Source organism: Oncorhynchus tshawytscha, linkage group LG08, assembly GCF_018296145.1.
Source record: "Oncorhynchus tshawytscha isolate Ot180627B linkage group LG08, Otsh_v2.0, whole genome shotgun sequence".
Classification (NCBI taxonomy): Eukaryota; Metazoa; Chordata; class Actinopteri; order Salmoniformes; family Salmonidae; genus Oncorhynchus; species Oncorhynchus tshawytscha.
The window spans coordinates 59,911,249-59,929,016 of record NC_056436.1 but is presented as its reverse complement, the minus strand read 5'-3'; the positions used below and the strand labels follow the sequence as shown (position 1 = coordinate 59,929,016).

At 44.4% G+C, this 17,768-nt stretch overlaps 2 protein-coding genes across 3 annotated transcripts; one reads left to right on the top strand and one right to left on the bottom strand.

Annotated features, from left to right (window-relative positions):
- Positions 1 to 420: 420 nt before the first annotated feature.
- LOC112244504 (cofilin-2-like) lies at positions 421 to 7,385 on the top strand. Its single transcript, XM_042325711.1, has 4 exons — positions 421 to 558; positions 4,321 to 4,631; positions 4,768 to 4,844; positions 6,476 to 7,385. The coding sequence occupies exons 1-4, from the start codon at positions 556 to 558 to the stop codon at positions 6,586 to 6,588; spliced, it is 504 nt and encodes a 167-aa protein (XP_042181645.1). The 5' UTR covers positions 421 to 555; the 3' UTR covers positions 6,589 to 7,385.
- Positions 7,386 to 11,550: 4,165 nt separating this feature from the next.
- LOC112256215 (serine protease 23) lies at positions 11,551 to 17,254 on the bottom strand. Of its 2 annotated transcripts, none has more exons than XM_024429298.2 (2): positions 16,630 to 17,254; positions 11,551 to 13,864 (listed from the first exon to the last, which is right to left on the bottom strand). In XM_024429298.2, exon 2 carries the CDS (start codon positions 13,845 to 13,847, stop codon positions 12,675 to 12,677), a length of 1,173 nt encoding a protein of 390 aa, XP_024285066.1. In that variant the 5' UTR covers positions 13,848 to 13,864; positions 16,630 to 17,254; the 3' UTR covers positions 11,551 to 12,674. The 2 variants fall into 2 exon arrangements, with proteins under 2 accessions (XP_024285066.1, XP_024285065.1); XM_024429297.2 differs by having other exon boundaries at positions 16,657 to 17,246.
- Between the last annotated feature and the right edge of the window lie 514 nt (positions 17,255 to 17,768).

Here is a 17,768-nt window from a genome sequence, read left to right as displayed (position 1 = left end):
TGTCCTTGTTTCCTTATATGGTGATCGGCGTCGCGGGCCGCCTTGTTGAACCGAGGCGCGTGCACTGCTGTCGCCACCATTCGCTTCCATATTTGGAAGTGAGTTCAACAAACCTAATACAGGGGGCGAGACCGAATACTTTGCTGTTATGGATTCTACACTATGAAATATTATTCTCGTGTCTGAATAGCATAGGTGTCCGTAGTACTATATTATTCACACATAATCTCTGTGTTGCAGGGAGCATGTTTTCCCAAAGTTTTTTTCTGATGATGTCAGTGCCTTAGCTCGGGCATAAAAGTAACCAAATGTTATGTTTTATTTTGACAAACATGAAACGTTATACAGAAGGGTTTAGAACTTCTATTCCCACCATGCTCTACGTTAAATCTCATGACCACTTTTTCATGGAGATGCTCGCGCTCCCCACCCCATCATCAAGCACGCGCAATTTAGCGCGTCCACGTGGTGTATCAAGTGTGTGCGAGACATTACAGACGCTGCATCACAGCTCATTCAATTTCTATCCAGACGCCGACCAATTCAGAGACAGCTATGGTACGTTTCCATTTAACAACTAGCTAGCTCTGTGGCATATAATTTCAAATATATTGTCATTGGAGTGTGTCTCGTCTTAAAGCAATGTATTTTAGCTCATGAACAGCGAGTTAATTTTGAGATGAACTCTACAGTATCAGATTGTCCCAGTCGGGTCAGCTGTGAGTGACTTCAATCCTGCGGTGTTCAGGAACGTTTGCTAGCTGGATGTTAAATCTTGGATGGTATTAAATTGTTAAAATGCTTTAAATCATTCAGGTGACTAGCCTTTCATCGAAAGTTTGTTTTATCCAGGTGTATGCTCGTCTCCTCTTGCCGTTTTAATCGCCTAGTGTAGAAAGAAAACGACCCCAAAACAACTGGCGCCATTTCCTTCCTCCCAATGCTTCACTAAGTAAGGCCTAATGCCTAGTCTAGCACTTCGAGTTGCAAGTAGCAGCCTATTCCATCCGCACATGTATATGCTATCAAGTTAGCTAGTTAGTACTGCCCGGTGCTACTCCTCCCCGCGAATTTACCAGCTGGCTAAGTAACTGTATCTGGCTTTGTATTCGCCGGTGCTAACAGCTAAGTTAGCATGGCTAACGGTGTGCATTTTCTGTGCATGCGCATACCGTAGCTACGTTAGCTATTTAGGAAGCTAGGTAATTTGATTTACACATCCTTTGTCTTGGTCCGCGTGAGCCCCATGATTTTTAACTATCGTGCGCAGGTGCCATGCCAATTGACTAACGTTAGCTTGAATTATAGCACTTAGCGTCAGCTAAATTTGCAGCGTGAAAATAATAGTTTGCCTGGTATTTAAGACATCGTTTTGCCTGTATATAGTGCACATGTGCGACCACTGCATTCATGGCCCCACCCTGGTTTTTGGTGCAAAGAGCATTTTTGCACCAGTAGCCAAATAGCCATTAAATGTGTACCCAGAGCAGTTTAATTTAGTGATGGTATAACAAAATCAGACCAAGGTTCCGCGAGCAATTTTTCACAACGGTGACACCCCTATCAATAGCTAAAGGTTTTGCATGTGGGCCTTTTGTCGCTGGCAAGTGTTGCGCACGACGTCCTTCCTGGTTTCTACGCATCAAGTTTTGACAAGTGGTGCGTCAGAAAGAAACGCACGAGATGCTTGTGAACGACCAAATATAACTACTGTAGCCTACTACTCAAACAATTCGTCGTAAATGTTCGTGTAAAACAGCTAGGTTGGCTTAACCCTGAATACATTTGCCGAATTATCAATATCGTGCTTGGACGGAAGTGCGCATTCCAGATTCTATTGTCATTGCGTTACACATTAGATTCAATTGAATGAAAGGTTATAAAAAATGTTTTTTTGGGGGGGGGGGATCTCAATTTACTCGACTGATTAGAGCTATCCTATTTTCCCACTAGCTATTCATTTGTGAGGCCTTTATCATGTACCATTCTTGATCATATGAATAATGTATTACAACATGACATCAATGTGTTGGTTGTATTGTATATAATGAATGAATGGTTACTGTTGAACACGATGGGCATCTGATTCCTGCTGGGTGCAAGGGCTTGGCTGAGGGAAGTGCTGGTTCAGTCATGAAAAGGCCCAGCCACAGTAGTCTTCAAGTGCCCTATGGGTGCAGTTGGACCGATTGGACAGCTGCAGGGAATAACAAACCAAAATTATTTGTTCATTACAGCTACTTGAAGTATTTTGTTTTCATTTCATTTTAAGTGAATTGGAATAAGAACGTATTGAGATTTTTTGCAACAGAATCTTGTTTTGTTTCCATCTAATATTCACGGCTCCTGTGGACATGCTCTGACTTAGGGCCCAATGTCGGGCCACTGATACGTTTCAGCTGGCATTTTCATGTCTTACTATGAATTAAACACCTTCTCGCAAAGCAGAGGTTGTTGATTCTGTTTGCCACACGTCTTTAGTGTCACACCTGATGTGAACACAATTACACTAGCACTTCATTAACATCAACACTGGAGACTGGTGTGGGTTAGGTGGAAGTGCAGCATAAGTGAAGATTAGTCTCCAGAGCTACCTATGGGTTTGCAGTCAGGAACCTGACATGGCTGTGTCTTTTATCCTGTGCTGTTACTTGAACCATTTGGTGAGATTTCTGGGTATTTTATGGTAGGAAGAAAGGGATCTCTTGCTCAGAGAATGATTTCTGCATGGAGGAACTAAAAGGGTATAATCTTCACTGGCTCATGGTATTGGTCTTTTCAAACAGGCATCCCCAGTCAGCACTCTAGTCTGTCGTGACTTGCTGCAGTGTGAAGAAACATGCATTGTCTGAAGAGCTCTCCGAATGGTAACAGGAGTTCTCATTGTTTTTGGAAGATGGTAGGATTTAGTGAAGATGAATGGCGATTGGCTGCTGTTTGTAAACACTGGCCTCTTCACCCTCTGTATGAGGCCCCTGCCCTTCCTAGAGTAAATGAATGCCCTGGCAACTTTTTAATTCTTTGGCAGTCATTTCCCTCCTGTTCGGACGTCACTAATCCAAACGTGTCCAAACTCTCTGGGCTCATCACTAGATGATTACATCCTGAGCCCAATGTTTCTCTCACACAGGCCCTTGCCATCCACACATCCAGAGAAAACATGCCCACACCCTTCACACACACATTCCTTCAAACTGGGTCACTACACAGTGGCAGGGCTCTGGATGATATGAAGCAACTCTCAGACCAGGAGTGCCATTTTTAATGAAGGCTTACTCTGGCTGTATGGATCTGGCTTTACTTGAGGAAAGGAATACCTAGTCTACCTGATTTAGCAGAAGGTGGGGTGACAGGATTGGCCAAAACCTGCCAGGCGGGGCGGGATGGTACAGCAAGCCTTTTGACAGTTGGTCACATCCTCTGCCCGGTTCCTACATGGGTTGTGATTCCTGTTGGGTAAAATGTCCTAATGGAAATCAGAAGACCGGCAAGGTTTATAGGGCTGATGTGGCCTGTTATTATGTTATTTTCCCACAGAGGATCCATTGTCTGAGACCGACCCATACATTCTAAGGCTTGATTCCTTTCCCAATATTCACTCGCATGGTTACTTTAAAGCAGTTTCTTACCTGGCATGGTTATCTTGCGTGCTGTAAACCTTTAGTTTTATAGAGGGGGAAACCCCCCCCGTTTGAGATGCTTCAAAGCCACACCTGTTACTGGCCCTTATCAGGCAGTGGCGAACTACCAATACTCATCAGGAATTTTGGTGTGGGGAAAGGTTCAAAAAGCCCTCTGCTTTTTCTAAATGCCATTTCTGAGTCACGCTGTACATCATGCTGTTATGGCCAATGCTATGGATGGTGACTCGCAAAGTCTCCATTCTCTTGAATGATCATGTGGGTAGAGGTCATAGAAACAGGATTGCCGTCTTGCTTATGGTGTACCCCACCCATTGGAGTAATGGCCATTCGTTCATCACTGCAAGTCATTGTGCTGCTACCTCCCTCTCGATTGCCTTTATCAGCTTTCCTTGAAGGGTCAATTCCTGCAGTATGGTAAGTCTCAGGCCCCCTTCCAATTTCTTCTGTGTTTTCTGTCCTGTCACTCTTCTGTGCTGGTCATTAGGACTGGATAACCTCCATTGCTGCATAAACAAGACACCTCCTTAGAAATGGAGCTGGAGTTTTAGTTTTGTAATCAGTCGGTACTGATTGAATAGTTCATGTAGCCTGGGTTGCTGTAGACCATTCAGCGTTTTTTTTTTGTCCCTCATCCCTCGGAAGCATATGATCGTAATCTCTGTCTGTCTCTGTGCAGGCTTCCGGGGTGACAGTGACAGATGACGTTATCACAGTCTTCAACGAGATGAAAGTGCGCAAGTTGCAGGCAAACGAGGATGAGAAGAAGAAGAGGAAGAAGGCGGTGCTGTTCTGCCTTAGTGAGGACAAGAAGCACATCATCCTGGAGGAGGGTCAGGAGATCCTGACAGGAGATGTGGGCGTCACCGTCCAGGACCCTTACCTGCACTTCGTCAAGATGCTGCCCCCAGATGACTGCCGTTACGCCCTCTATGACGCCACCTATGAGACCAAGGAGACCAAGAAAGAGGACCTGGTCTTCATCTTCTGGTAAGGGAAGCTTGGCTCGACTGGGGGGGGGGCGCGCGCATCACTCTACATTTTCTAGTATGGTGTCACTTGTTGAATGTTAAAATCACTTGGCTTCTACACTCGGGATACAAGTTAAACCATTCCCCCCTGACAGGGCCCCAGATGGTGCTCCCCTGAAGAGCAAGATGATCTACGCCAGCTCAAAAGATGCCATCAAGAAGAAGTTCACAGGTGAGGTGCTTCCAGCTTTGATTGGAATGCATACATTTTTTTAGGGTTTTATATGCAGCGGTTCATTTAGAAGGGATGTAAATACAGCGATTTTGCTTTTATTAAAAAAGGTAAAGATGCCACCCAGTGCTCACTATCACCCTATATCTTTGATAAACACTGATCTTAAACTATTTTCTAAAATTGTAGTCAACTCACTTAACCAAATTGGTGCATCCCGACCAAGGCAGGTTTGTTAAACATTTATCCTCAGATAACGGCCGTCTTTTGCGTGCATGCTTCATCAGAAACCAAAGCTCCTTGGGCAGTTCTCTTTCTCAACGCAGAAACAGTTTTGATAGCCTGGTCAGATTTTTGGTCAGTTTTTGTATATATGGGAATTGGCTCCAATATGATTAAGACTATATGCCTATCCCTTAGCCATAATAACAGGCAATACCTTCTCTGTTTCCATTCAGAATAACTAGAAGTAGCAGGCACGGTCGATCCCATCTCACCTCTGCTATTTTTGTCTGTGGAGCCCCTGGCCCAGGCAATTTGACAATCAAAAGAAATTACACCAACATCTCGCAATTCTACGGATCACGTCATCTCATTATACACTGACGATATCTTACTCTTATCTGGACAATGTATCTCAATCCCTCCCAAAAGCTTTGAAGATCATAGACAAATTCGGTGTCATCTGAAGTTGCAGTACAAAGTTAATCTAACCAAATAAGCCCTACTGCCTCGACCCCAATGGAGGTCTCCATGATTTATGGAATCCCAATTGTCTCCCATTTGGGAGTATTTGCATTGTCAGACTATAACAGAAAGCTCAAACAATTCAGTCCAACCTCCAATGGAGCAATATCCCTGTTGCTTTAACAATCAGAATATCTATTGTTAGAATTAATATTGCAATGGCTGAATTTCTATAGTTCAATGTGTCCCATCTCTCCCCCTTTTGGATATTTGTATAAAATCCATAGTGCAATCTCAATGTATATTGCAAGGTAAGCGAGGCCAGATAAACAATTAACACGGTTGCACAGGGAAAGACGTAGAACTATCCGTACCAAACTTTAAATTGTATTTCCAGGCACGAACATTTCATCCCATCCTAAATGGGTTTAGACATGATTCCGTTGCGCTCTGGCTGAGTATAGAGATACATATGGTGTCTCCTATTCCCCTGGAAGAGGTGGTCTTCACTGATATGTCCCTTGAATAATTTAAACTATGCTTTGATCCTATTATTGCGCACCCAATTTTCTATTTGGCGTCAACATCGAAATACAATAACTGGGAATCAAAATGTCATGGCCGTACTCTAATATTTCACAATACCCTGTAATACCCCCCCAAATGGTCTACATGTGGAATCTGTACCCTTACTGATATCATTGTCGGAAATGGTTTGATAACATTACCAGGCAACTCCATTTTTCTATGTTTATGACTTTGGTCAGCTATGGTGTGTGCAAGTCCATATTAGGAAGGTATTCCTAATTGTTCTTATACTCAATGTGTGTGTTGACTGTATGATCTGAACCCTTTACGGGGGGATTTCTTTACTCATAAAATGTTTGTCAAAAACTATACTGTGTCCAATGTGATGCTATATTTCCCCTCTGATTTTATTTTAGGTATCAAACACGAGTGGCAAGTGAACGGTTTGGAAGACATCAAGGATCGACGCACCCTTGCAGACAAGCTCGGCGGCTCATCGGTAGTCACCCTGGAAGGAAGCCCTATATAAATCTAGCCCCGGGCTTCAACTGAAGCCAAACACATCTGAGGGGTTTGGCTGTTCATTCCAATATGGTTGGGAGGAGGGGCGACGCAGGACCGGGATCATTTGTGGGACTGTTGGGGGGGGCAGTTTTCAAATTCCATAACTGCAGGCTTTCATTCCAGTTCACACAACACAATGAAAATGAACAAAATACACACAAAAAGGGGGAAAAAAGCAATAAAATTGTTTAAAAAAAATATATATACAAAATTGAAGGATTATGAAGACTAAATACACAATGTAAATGTTTGAGGACAGGGTTTTGTTCTCTCTGGATTCCATTAGAATGACGATCGCAGAGAAAGGGACCGGCAACAACTCCACAATTCCAACTATTGAATCCTCCAAGATATTATACTACTACCTTTTTTGCCTAACTTCTAGTTAAGTTTTCTAAGTGTGTGTAGCTGAGACTAGGTGTAGTACAAAACCATTTATTCTTGATTGCACAAGATTCATCAACCTATTCCAGGGGAACACATTTGCTTTAATTTTATTTATTTTTTTACACGCAAATTCCAAAAATGTTGACGTGATTAGTTATTTCCAGTTCTGAGTAAAAACAACATGGCATTGATGTAATAATTTAACACATTCCTCAAACAGGATCTGGTAGGGTTAGAAGTCTGAATTGGGTCATGTGACAGTAACATGGGGGTGATTTATTTGAAGAGCCTGTGTTCAGAACTTGGACTGGTATTGAATTGGTGGATGTTTTGTATGGTCTCCTTGTCTCTAATAAAAAAGCACTAAATGAGTAACCTTTTACTGCATTTTTTTTGTCTAGTGATTAAATAGTGGCAGGCTAATACTTAGTTTTAGCCTGTTCAAATGAATGTGGCTGTTTTTGCTTGTTTCCTATTGAGTGTCACAGTGGCCTGGGTAATAAATCTGGAGTACTGTTGATCTATTAAACGGTTGGTTGGTGCTGCAACCTGCTTACATGGGGCTGCTGTGGTGGTGTTATATTTAACTGGGGAACTTTTCTTTTTGTATACTTTGCAATAACTTTCCACTTGATTGAATTTTTGCTGTTAGAAGTTATATTGAAACAAGCCAATTAATTGTAGACTAAGTGATATGACAAAGATGCAGAGAGTAAAAGCTGCATAGTGAGTCAATTTCCACACAATGTAAAGTTGAAGCTTGAGGCTCACCTCCACTTGGAAGCTACTGGAAGCGGCTACCACGGTGTGAACTGAACCCATGTACTGTGTGAGAGCGAGTTCTTGCATCTGCTCATTTCAATATCTGCAGTGCTGCTCATGGCAACATTTTGTTGAGGCTGCTGTAAAGTGATGAAAAAATATATCAAGATTTTAGGTTTTATATAAGGAAACCAGTCGATTGATATAAATTAGGCCCTATTCTATGGATTTCAATTGACTGGGAATACAGATGCATCTGTTGGTCACAGATACCTTAACGGTAGGGGTGTGGATCAGAAAACCAGTCACTATCTGGTGACCACCATTTGCCTCATGCCGCACAACATATTTCTGCATAATGTTGATCAGGCTGGTGATTGTGCCCTGTCAAATGTTGTCCCACTCCACTACAATGGCTATGTGAAGTTGCTGGATATTGGCAGGAACTGGAACATGCTGTCAAACACGTTGCTCCTGAGCACCTCAAACATGCTCAATGGGTGACATGTCTGGTAAGTATGCAGGCCATGGAAGAACTGAGACATTTTCAGCTTCCAGGAATTTTTAACAGATCCTTACATGGGGCCTAGCATTAAAATGCTGAAACATGAGGTGTTGGCGGCAGATGAATGGCATGACAATGGGCCTCAGGATCGTCACGGATTAAAATTGCTAGCGATAAAACACAATTGTGTAGCTTATGCCTGCCCATACCATAACCCCACCACCACCATGGGGCACTCTGAACATTGACATCTGTAAACTGCTCGTCCACACAACCTAAAACATTGTCTGCCATCTGCCCAGTACAGTTGAAACCGGGATTAATTCCTGAAGAGCCCACTTCTCCAGCATGCCAGTGAGCGTTTGCCTGCTGGAGTCAGGTCAATACCCTGGTGAGGACAAAGAGCACGTAAATGAGCTTCCCTCAGACGGTTTCTGATAGTTTGTTCAGAAATTCTTCAGTTGTGTAAACTCACAGTTTCATCAGCTGTCTGGGTGGCTGGTCTCAGACGATCCCTTAGCTGAAGAAGTCGGATGTAGAGGTCCTGGGCTGGCGTGGTTACACGTGGTCTGCGGTGGTGAGGCTGGTTGGACGTACTGCCAAATTCTCTAAAACAACTTTGGAGGCAGCTTATAGTAGAGTAATGAACATTTGATTTTCTGGCAACTTTGGTAGACATTCCTGCAGTCAGCATGCTAATTGCATGCTTCCTCAAATCTTGAGACATCTGTGGGATTGTGTTGTGTTACAACTGCACATTTTAGTGGCCTTTTATTGTCCCGTGCACAAGGTGGACCTGTGTAATGTTCATGCTGTTTAATCAGCTTCTTGAGTGTAACTATTCCCTCCGCAAGGCAATCAAACAAGCTAAGCGTCAGTATAGAGACAAAGTAGAATCTCAATTCAACGGCTCAGACACAAGAGGTATGTGGCAGGGTCTACAGTCAATCACGGATTACAAAAAGAAAACCAGCCCAGTCACGGACCAGGATGTCTTGCTCCCAGGCAGACTAAATAACTTTTTTGCCCGCTTTGAGGACAATACAGTGCCACTGACACGGCCCGCAACTAAAACATGCGGACTCTCCTTCACTGCAGCCGACGTGAGGAAAACATGCCGCCGGCCCAGACGGCATCCCCAGCCGCGCCCTCAGAGCATGTGCAGACCAGCTGGCTGGTGTGTTTACGGACATATTCAATCAATCCCTATCCCAGTCTATTGTTCCCACATGCTTCAAGAGGGCCACCATTGTTCCTGTTCCCAAGAAAGCTAAGGTAACTGAGCTAAACGACTACCGCCCCGTAGCACTCACTTCCGTCATCATGAAGTGCTTTGAGAGACTAGTCAAGGACCATATCACCTCCACCCTACCTGACACCCTAGACCCACTCCAATTTGCTTACCGCCCAAATAGGTCCACAGACGATGCAATCTCAACCACACTGCACACTGCCCTAACCCATCTGGACAAGAGGAATACCTATGTGAGAATGCTGTTCATCGACTACAGCTCGGCATTTAACACCATAGTGCCCTCCAAGCTCGTCATCAAGCTTGAGACCCTGGGTCTCGACCCCGCCCTGTGCAACTGGGTACTGGACTTCCTGACGGGCCGCCCCCAGGTGGTGAGGGTAGGCAACAACATTTCCACCCCGCTGATCCTCAACACTGGGGCCCCACAAGGGTGCGTTCTGAGCCCTCTCCTGTACTCCCTGTTCACCCATGACTGCGTGGCCACGCACGCCTCCAACTCAATCATCAAGTTTGCGGACGACACAACAGTGGTAGGCTTGATTACCAACAACGACGAGACGGCCTACAGGGAGGAGGTGAGGGCCCTCGGAGTGTGGTGTCAGGAAAATAACCTCACACTCAACGTCAACAAAACTAAGGAGATGATTGTGGACTTCAGGAAATAGCAGAGGGAACACCCCCCTATCCACATCGATGGAACAGTAGTGGAGAGGGTAGTACGTTTTAAGTTCCTTGGCGTACACATCACAGACAAACTGAATTGGTCCACCCACACAGACAGCATCGTGAAGAAGGCGCAGCAGCGCCTCTTCAACCTCAGGAGGCTGAAGAAATTCGGCTTGTCACCAAAAGCACTCACAAACTTCTACAGATGCACAATCGAGAGCATCCTGTCGGGCTGTATCACCGCCTGGTACGGCAACTGCTCCGCCCACAACGGTAAGGCTTTCCAGAGGGTAGTGAGGTCTGCACAGCGCATCACCGGGGGCAAACTACCTGCCCTCCAGTACACCTACACCACCCGATGTCACAGGAAGGCCATAAAGATCATCAAGGACAACAACCACCCGAGCCACTGCCTGTTCACCCCGCTATCATCCAGAAGGCGAGTTCAGTACAGGTGCATCAAAGCTGGGACCGAGAGACTGAAAAACAGCTTCTATCTCAAGGCCATCAGACTGTTAAACAGCCACCACTAACATTGAGTGGCTGCTGCCAACACACTGACTCAACTCCAGCCTCTTTAATAATGGGAATTGATGGGAAATGATGTAAAATATATCACTAGCCACTTTAAACAATGCTACCTAATATGTTTACATACCCTACATTATTAATCTCATATGTGTATGTATATACTGTACTCTATATCATCTACTGCATCTTTATGTAATACATGTATCACTAGCCACTTTAACTATGCCACTTTGTTTACATACTCATTTCATATGTATATACTGCACTCAATACCATCTACTGTATCTTGCCTATGCCGCTCTGTACCATCACTCACTCATATATCTTTATGTACATATTCTTTATCCCCTTACACTTGTGTCTATAAGGTAGTAGTTTTGGAATTGTTAGTTAGATTACTTGTTGGTTATTACTGCATTGTCAGAACTAGAAGCACAAGCATTTCGCTACACTCGCATTAACATCTGCTAACCATGTGTATGTGACAAATAACATTTGATTTGATATGCCACACCTGTAAGGTGGATGGCTAATCTTGGCAAAGGAGAAATGCTAACAGGGATGTAAAGAAATTTGTGCACAAAATGAACATTTCTGCGATCTTTCATTTCAGCTCATGAAACTTGGGATCAACACGTTACATTTTGAGTTTATATTTTTGTTCAGTACATATAAAGAGATCATGCATCCTAAATATATTTGTATACTGACCACAAGAGGGAACTCTAACTCCACTTCTGAAAAGTGGATTCCATTTTACAGAAGCAAGCCATTCTTTGTATACCTGCTGGTTTCCATAACACAAGAACTCGGACAAGCAATCATGATAGAAATCTCAGTTTATTAAAATAGATATAGGCATTTTCCAAAAATAAAATTATTACCAACATTCTGATTTTCCTGCCCCCCCCCCATATGCTCAAAAGCAAGTTGAATATGCTGCAGGCATTCAGAGTAAGAAACCCCCTCCTAGGTTTTTAGAATGTATTTTATTGATTTCACCATCTATACCTTTGAGCCTTTTTGACATGTTTGGTGTATTGAGGCTCAATATGTTTTCAGTGTGGCTAGGTATGCCTCTGGATCATTGGGGAAAAGTATGCCTTTTAACAAGCGTCTTTCTAACACAATGACAAGTTCCTGTACTCTCCAAAACCGTTCACATCCTTCAAGACATTACCTAAACAAATAAACCGTCCCGTCACCACATCTTTGTAAATTCAACTACCCACCCACACATTTAATCCAAAGTGTTGAAAAGCATGCGGTCGCGGTAGTATAGAGTACAATGGGAGAGCATGATATATATAAAGAAAATCAGTCCAGTATTTCCCTCCATTGGCTAAAGAGAGTCAGTACATTGTAGAAAATGAACGGCTGCTACCACAGTTATAAAACAGGAGAGACGGGGAGCACGCAAGGAAAGGATCAGTGTTATTCTTTTCCCTCTAATAAAAGTGGTTCTGTTTAATACAGTGGAAATATCGACTCAAGTGTTGTGAAGCTGACCAGAAGGAAAAGTGCATTAAAAGCTGCTGTGATGATAGCAGATGTGTTAGAAAGGAGGCATAGACCCCGAAAAAAAGGAGCTAGTTAAGTCTGAGACAGAAAACATTTACATTCACTGAGGGAACTGAGTTTGATCCGAAGGGACATTCCTGCACTTTCCAGAGTAAGGGACAGTCACAGTGGTTCACGACTTTCCAAGGAAAACATGTTATGGCGCATGAAGGTTTAGCAGTCCTGTTTTCTTAGATAGTATTGAAGACTTTAAATATTTATTAGGTTTAAATCCAGTTTCACTCTTGCCCGTTATAGATTGAGTTGAGGAGTAATTTCCTCCACATCTCCTTTAAGGGATTTTGTGCTTACTTTAATCACTTTTCAGTCATGAGCTTCATAGCCTCCATCTTCTCTTAGTTCATCCCCCCTCCCCTTCTCTCCCTCAGTCCTGGATACAGTCCACTCGGTTCCCATGCACCCAGTAACAGATCTGGGCAAACTTCAGCGGGGTGAATCTCACAGCCACGTTGTAGTCTCGGTTCTCCCCGTCAATCTCCAGCCACTGGTGTCCAGAGAAGATGCCGATGACTTTCCTCTCCCACCGTTCCAGAGCCGTGTCCCACACGCGACCGTACACCCCCGAGCCGCTGGCCCCCGGCCGGGCATCACAATGCTGGTAGATCAGGTCGTTAGACTCATCCTCCACAGGACAAAAGCGGTAGACCAGCTCCCCAGGCCTGTCACTGTCAAACCCAGAGAAGTGGATGCGTTTCCCTGCCAGGTCATCAGAGGAAGGAGCCACAGACAGACGCATGAAGGGCCGGCGGTGGGGCCAGCGCAGTTCCAGGAGGGCATAGTCAAAGTCCATGCTGACCTCCTGGGGGCCCTGGATCCAGCCTTTGGGGACACGAGTGCTTTTGACCCGGACCCAGCGCACCAGGGGTATCTTGGTGGGGGTCTGACTGGGCTTGGTGCCGTTGATGTACGGAGGAGTCAGGAAGCCCACCCTCAGTTTACGGGCTCCCTTGACGTAATCCTTCCCATCATGCACGCAGTGGGCAGCGGTCAGAACGTGGCGTTGAGACACCAGGACCCCGGTGCAGCCGGTGGAGATCCTCACGGCTGTGGAGAACGGGTAGTCCAACAGGAAGTGGTCACCGCGGATGTTGAAGCGCCCATCAGCCCCGTAAATCTGTCGTTTCTGACGCCTGTGCCGACTGGTAACTCTCCATCCTCTCATTGGTGGTGGTTGAAGGGCAGGACTGATGGTTCCCTCATAATCATCCTCGTCCTCCACATCCATAGTGGTGAGGGTACGAGAACCATCCGCATAGAGCGTCTCGAAGGCCAGCTGCTCAGTCAGGTGCTCTCGCCTTCGCTCTTGCTCTCCCTTGTGGTAGCAGCTGGCGTTACAGTGAGTGGTGAAGTCCAATTGAGTCTGAGCACTGAAGCGAGAGCGGGAGAGGGGCAGGGGTACATGGGGCACCAGTGAAGGGAGGTGGACGGGATCTTGGTGAGGGAGGGCTCGGGATGACAGAGACAGGGGGAGGAGGAGCGAGAGGAGCAGCACTGAGGTGGAGGGATGAGCCAGGCCAGAGTTTGGATGTGGAGACATGGTCGTTGATCAAAACACTGAAATTAAAAAACAGATACATTTGACATAAATTGAACCACAATACACAAATACAATAAATAAGGAATTCACTTATTCTTGAGGAATGGAATGGTAAAGATTAACAAGGGACGTCATGGACTTTGCGGAAACCCTGTTTGATTAATGAAGCTTAAAAACAGGTCATCACTAATTAAACAAAACGGTGTGGAGATTAGAACACTGGATTGTCTCCCTGATTTTAGTGAATCATTCACAAACACTCACATTCCGAAATCCCCCATAAAATGAATCCACTCTCTCTGACAGGTGGATTCCAAATCCCCTCGCTCAGAGACTATACACGTGGGATCAGTTAATGCAGGTTCATGTTGCAATGCAGGTCTAAATTTTCAATTATTTTAAGAGGTAACAACGCAGCTCCTGTTCCAGCCTATACTGTGGGCTATTCATAAAATGTGATTTTAAACCATGCTGCAAGGCATTAAAATGTCAGTTCTGCTGGAGGTTTGATATATTAGCCTCAGGAGAGGAACATCTGATTATGTACACAAGATAAGTATAGATGGAAAGTAGGTGTTGGGGCACACATTGGATATCAGTCGTGGTGGAAAATATGACACTGCATATGTTTATTTTTTTATCCCCAATTGGTAGTTACAGTCTTGTCTCATCGCTGCAACTCTGGTACGGACTCAGGAGAGGCAAAGACCGAGAGCAGTGTGTCCTCCGAAACACAACCAAGACAATCTGCACTGCTTCTTGACACAATGCCCACTTAGCCCAGAAGCACCAATGTGTCAGAAGACACGCCGTACACCTGGTGACCGTGTCAGCATGCACTGCACCCAGCCTGCCACAGGAGTCACTAGTGCACAATGGGACAAGGACATCCCTGCCGGCGAAACCCTCCCCTAACCCAGACGACGCTGGGCCAACTGTGCACCGCACCATGGTTCTCCTGGTCGCGAACCCAGAATCTCTAGTGGCATAGCTAGTGCCTTAGACCACTGCACCACTCGGGAGGCACACCTTGTATCATTAAGTTTTTAATCTTGGCCACTGTGCTGTGGTGTATGTGTGGGAAGGACTGAAGGGGACTTTATTACAGCTTGTTCAGCAGAAAGAAAAGTGTCTCAAATCATATTTATGATAAGGCTCTGGGGCAAAGTGGTGTCTGCCATCAAACATGAACTAACTTTCTATGTATGAGCATGCTTGGCAGGCTCAGAGGGACTAGGGGAACTTGATAGGTCTGAAAATGATGGACCCTTGGGCTCTAGTGGCCTAGAAGAGAGCAGGTGTCTAAAAGTGAAACAAGACAAGTTGAGGCATAGACGTACGGAACGGATTTGCCACACAAAGAGAGATTCCCGCCACACAACTGGATTCTATATCATAGTGTAGCCAGAGAAGATTAATTTACTCAAAGGTGCTCATGTTTAAACTACACTGCTATGCAGTCAAAAACAACTACACCCGTCTCGATCAGCAGTCATTACATCCTGGCCTCTGATCCCATCCACATGAAACATCTACATTTAGCCATCTTTAATTGGGTTCCATTCAATTTGCACAGACATTATTACAAACACATTGTCAGAGTACTTAACATGTGTCCACATCTAAATGTATTTTAAGAAGGCTTGGGGTAGCAGGGCTCTTAATGTCTGTATAGACTGGGCCATTTATAATGTCCATGGTCTGAGACAGACTAGCTTTAATTGGGGAAAGGGGATAGTGTGTTGAGACGAACCACATATATAACCACACTAACCTAAAATAAGGAAGCATTTGATGAAGGACACAAAATAATCAATAACATAGTTCAAGAAAATTCAAGGTGAGTCCATTTTCCAAAAGTTGTGGAGGGGTGAGTTTGGTTTGGGTGACCCTCCATTTTATGTCCCAAAGTGCACAACAGTAAATTGATCCCCGCATTAGAAAGATCCTCCAGCTCTGACACATTGTAGAGCCAATCAGTGCCTAACAGCCTTTTGGAATCCTCTCTTAAACAAGACACTGGACCTCAACTAATTTTGTCAACACTTTCCATCAGATTAATGTCAAATGCACTTCAATTGCAGTCAATTTAATTTGGAAAGGCAATATAAATTGAAAAATCATTCCCATTTCCACATGGATCCCATTTCTGACATCTGAAGGTTATAGCCCACTGATAGATGCTGAGGGGTTTTTAACAAGCACCAATACACCTACTGTATATAAGCTACAAAGGCACACAAACATTCCAGTAATGGACCTCTGTACACCTGAAACCTGTCAGCATTCTACAGCTCACCTTTGACCCTTAAGTGAAGACTCTGAAATTCTGAGAACAGCCTGTTACCCAGGACCCGAGATTTGTCCTGAAAACCACCTCACTGGGTATTTTGTCTTTCACCAAAATCATGAGTGAAGGTAGTATTGTCCCATGTCCACTCCGTGGGTTGTTGTCAGACCCCAAAGAGAACAGATGATGTGTACCTTGCTCTGTCACTATTGAGACGCACCAGTACAGAGGAATAGTGCTGGGAGGCAGTATACTCAACTTACTGAAAAATTCTGTGGGGCTGGGGGAAAAGGTAAGCTTTTGCTTTAGTTAATGTTTAGCAATGCAACATTCACTTACAGTAAGTAGTAGGCCTATCCAGTGGAGCAACATGAGTTACTTTGTAACAGATTTCCCAAGCAAAAAAAGTAATCTTACAATGTGGCCTCTTGGTAACAAAGCAGGTATAATTATATTCAAAATAATGGATTAACAAATTATTAGGCTACTTACAATGGGTAAGACAAATGCACAATGTACCTTTTTGTTAAACAGAGTCGGTGTTTAAATCCTATTCCCGTTTTCGCCCCCTTCAAAACTACCGGGCATCTCGATTCTCCTGATTTCTCCCATCTCTTCAGTGTGACAGGTATCCCTCTCTCTTCACAGTCCCGCAGAGAGATAGTCGCCACTTTAATAACGTCTCCAAATCAATTCGGTCCAAGCAAAGTTGATCGATGAGAGTCAACTACAAGCTTGTGTTCCTACTCAATGTGACTATCCGTCCCTGGGAGTCGCTTAAACGGCTGCTCGGTTCAAAGGCGCTTACAAATAACTGAAAATGTTACTGACAAGACATTTAGAGGCGCTCTCCCTCACGGTCCTAGCGCCCCTGTTGTATACAAAAGCCGTAGCATGTCTCAGCTGGATAAGAATTTGCTTTTAGGATGGGGACTAGGGGAGCACATATCTGAAACATTTTGAAGCCCTCCGCTCAAGATCAGTGTGTCCTTCAGCTGCAAAAAACTCCCAAGTGACACAGTAACTTTTTTCTCCTCTCAGGAGTAGACTTTGGCACAGGGGTTGGGAGTGAATCAAATGTGAAAAGCCTAAAGCTATATCAAATGTCACCTGCCAATTAGAGCCGAATAGATGCTGAAAAACACAAATTGCCACAGGCTCTTAGAATAATGTGTCCCTGCAGGCACGTGCACTACCTACAGGCACGTGCACTACCTTTGCCGAGCACATGCACCTTTGCCATTCCAAAGTGCCCGGTATAAATCGCCCCAAAATGGTCTTATTTGCTACATTTCTTTGTCATTGTTGTTAAAAACCTATGGCCACAAATCGTCAAGTTCTCCACCCCACCCGGCCCGTTGGTTGCGCCTATTAAGCTGCTTGTACGGAGCTCGGTACCCAAACATGCTTTGCTTGAGAGATGTTGTCACCGGTCGAGTGTGTGTAGCTAGCAACCTAGTTTAAATATAAACCACTGCCACAATAGCATAATAACATTTGTTTAATACTTGATGACAGTTGATTTAGCCTACATCATAATAATCATCAATATTTGGTCTGGTTGGCTGATATGCGCAGCATAGAGGCAGAAAGAGAGCTATGTAAATAAATCACAATCAGTAAAATAAATC

What these genes read in the sequence shown, in the direction of transcription:
- LOC112244504 (XM_042325711.1), top strand. An exon ending in GACCTGGTCTTCATCTTCTG is followed by an intron (nt 4,632 to 4,767) that starts GTAAGGGAAGCT and finishes CCCCCCTGACAG; the next exon opens with GGCCCCAGATGGTGCTCCCC. An exon ending in CATCAAGAAGAAGTTCACAG is followed by an intron (nt 4,845 to 6,475) that starts GTGAGGTGCTTC and finishes ATTTTATTTTAG; the next exon opens with GTATCAAACACGAGTGGCAA.
- LOC112256215 (XM_024429298.2), bottom strand. Translation starts at nt 13,847, where the DNA reads ATGTCTCCACATCCAAACTCTGGCCTGGCTCATCCCTCCACCTCAGTG.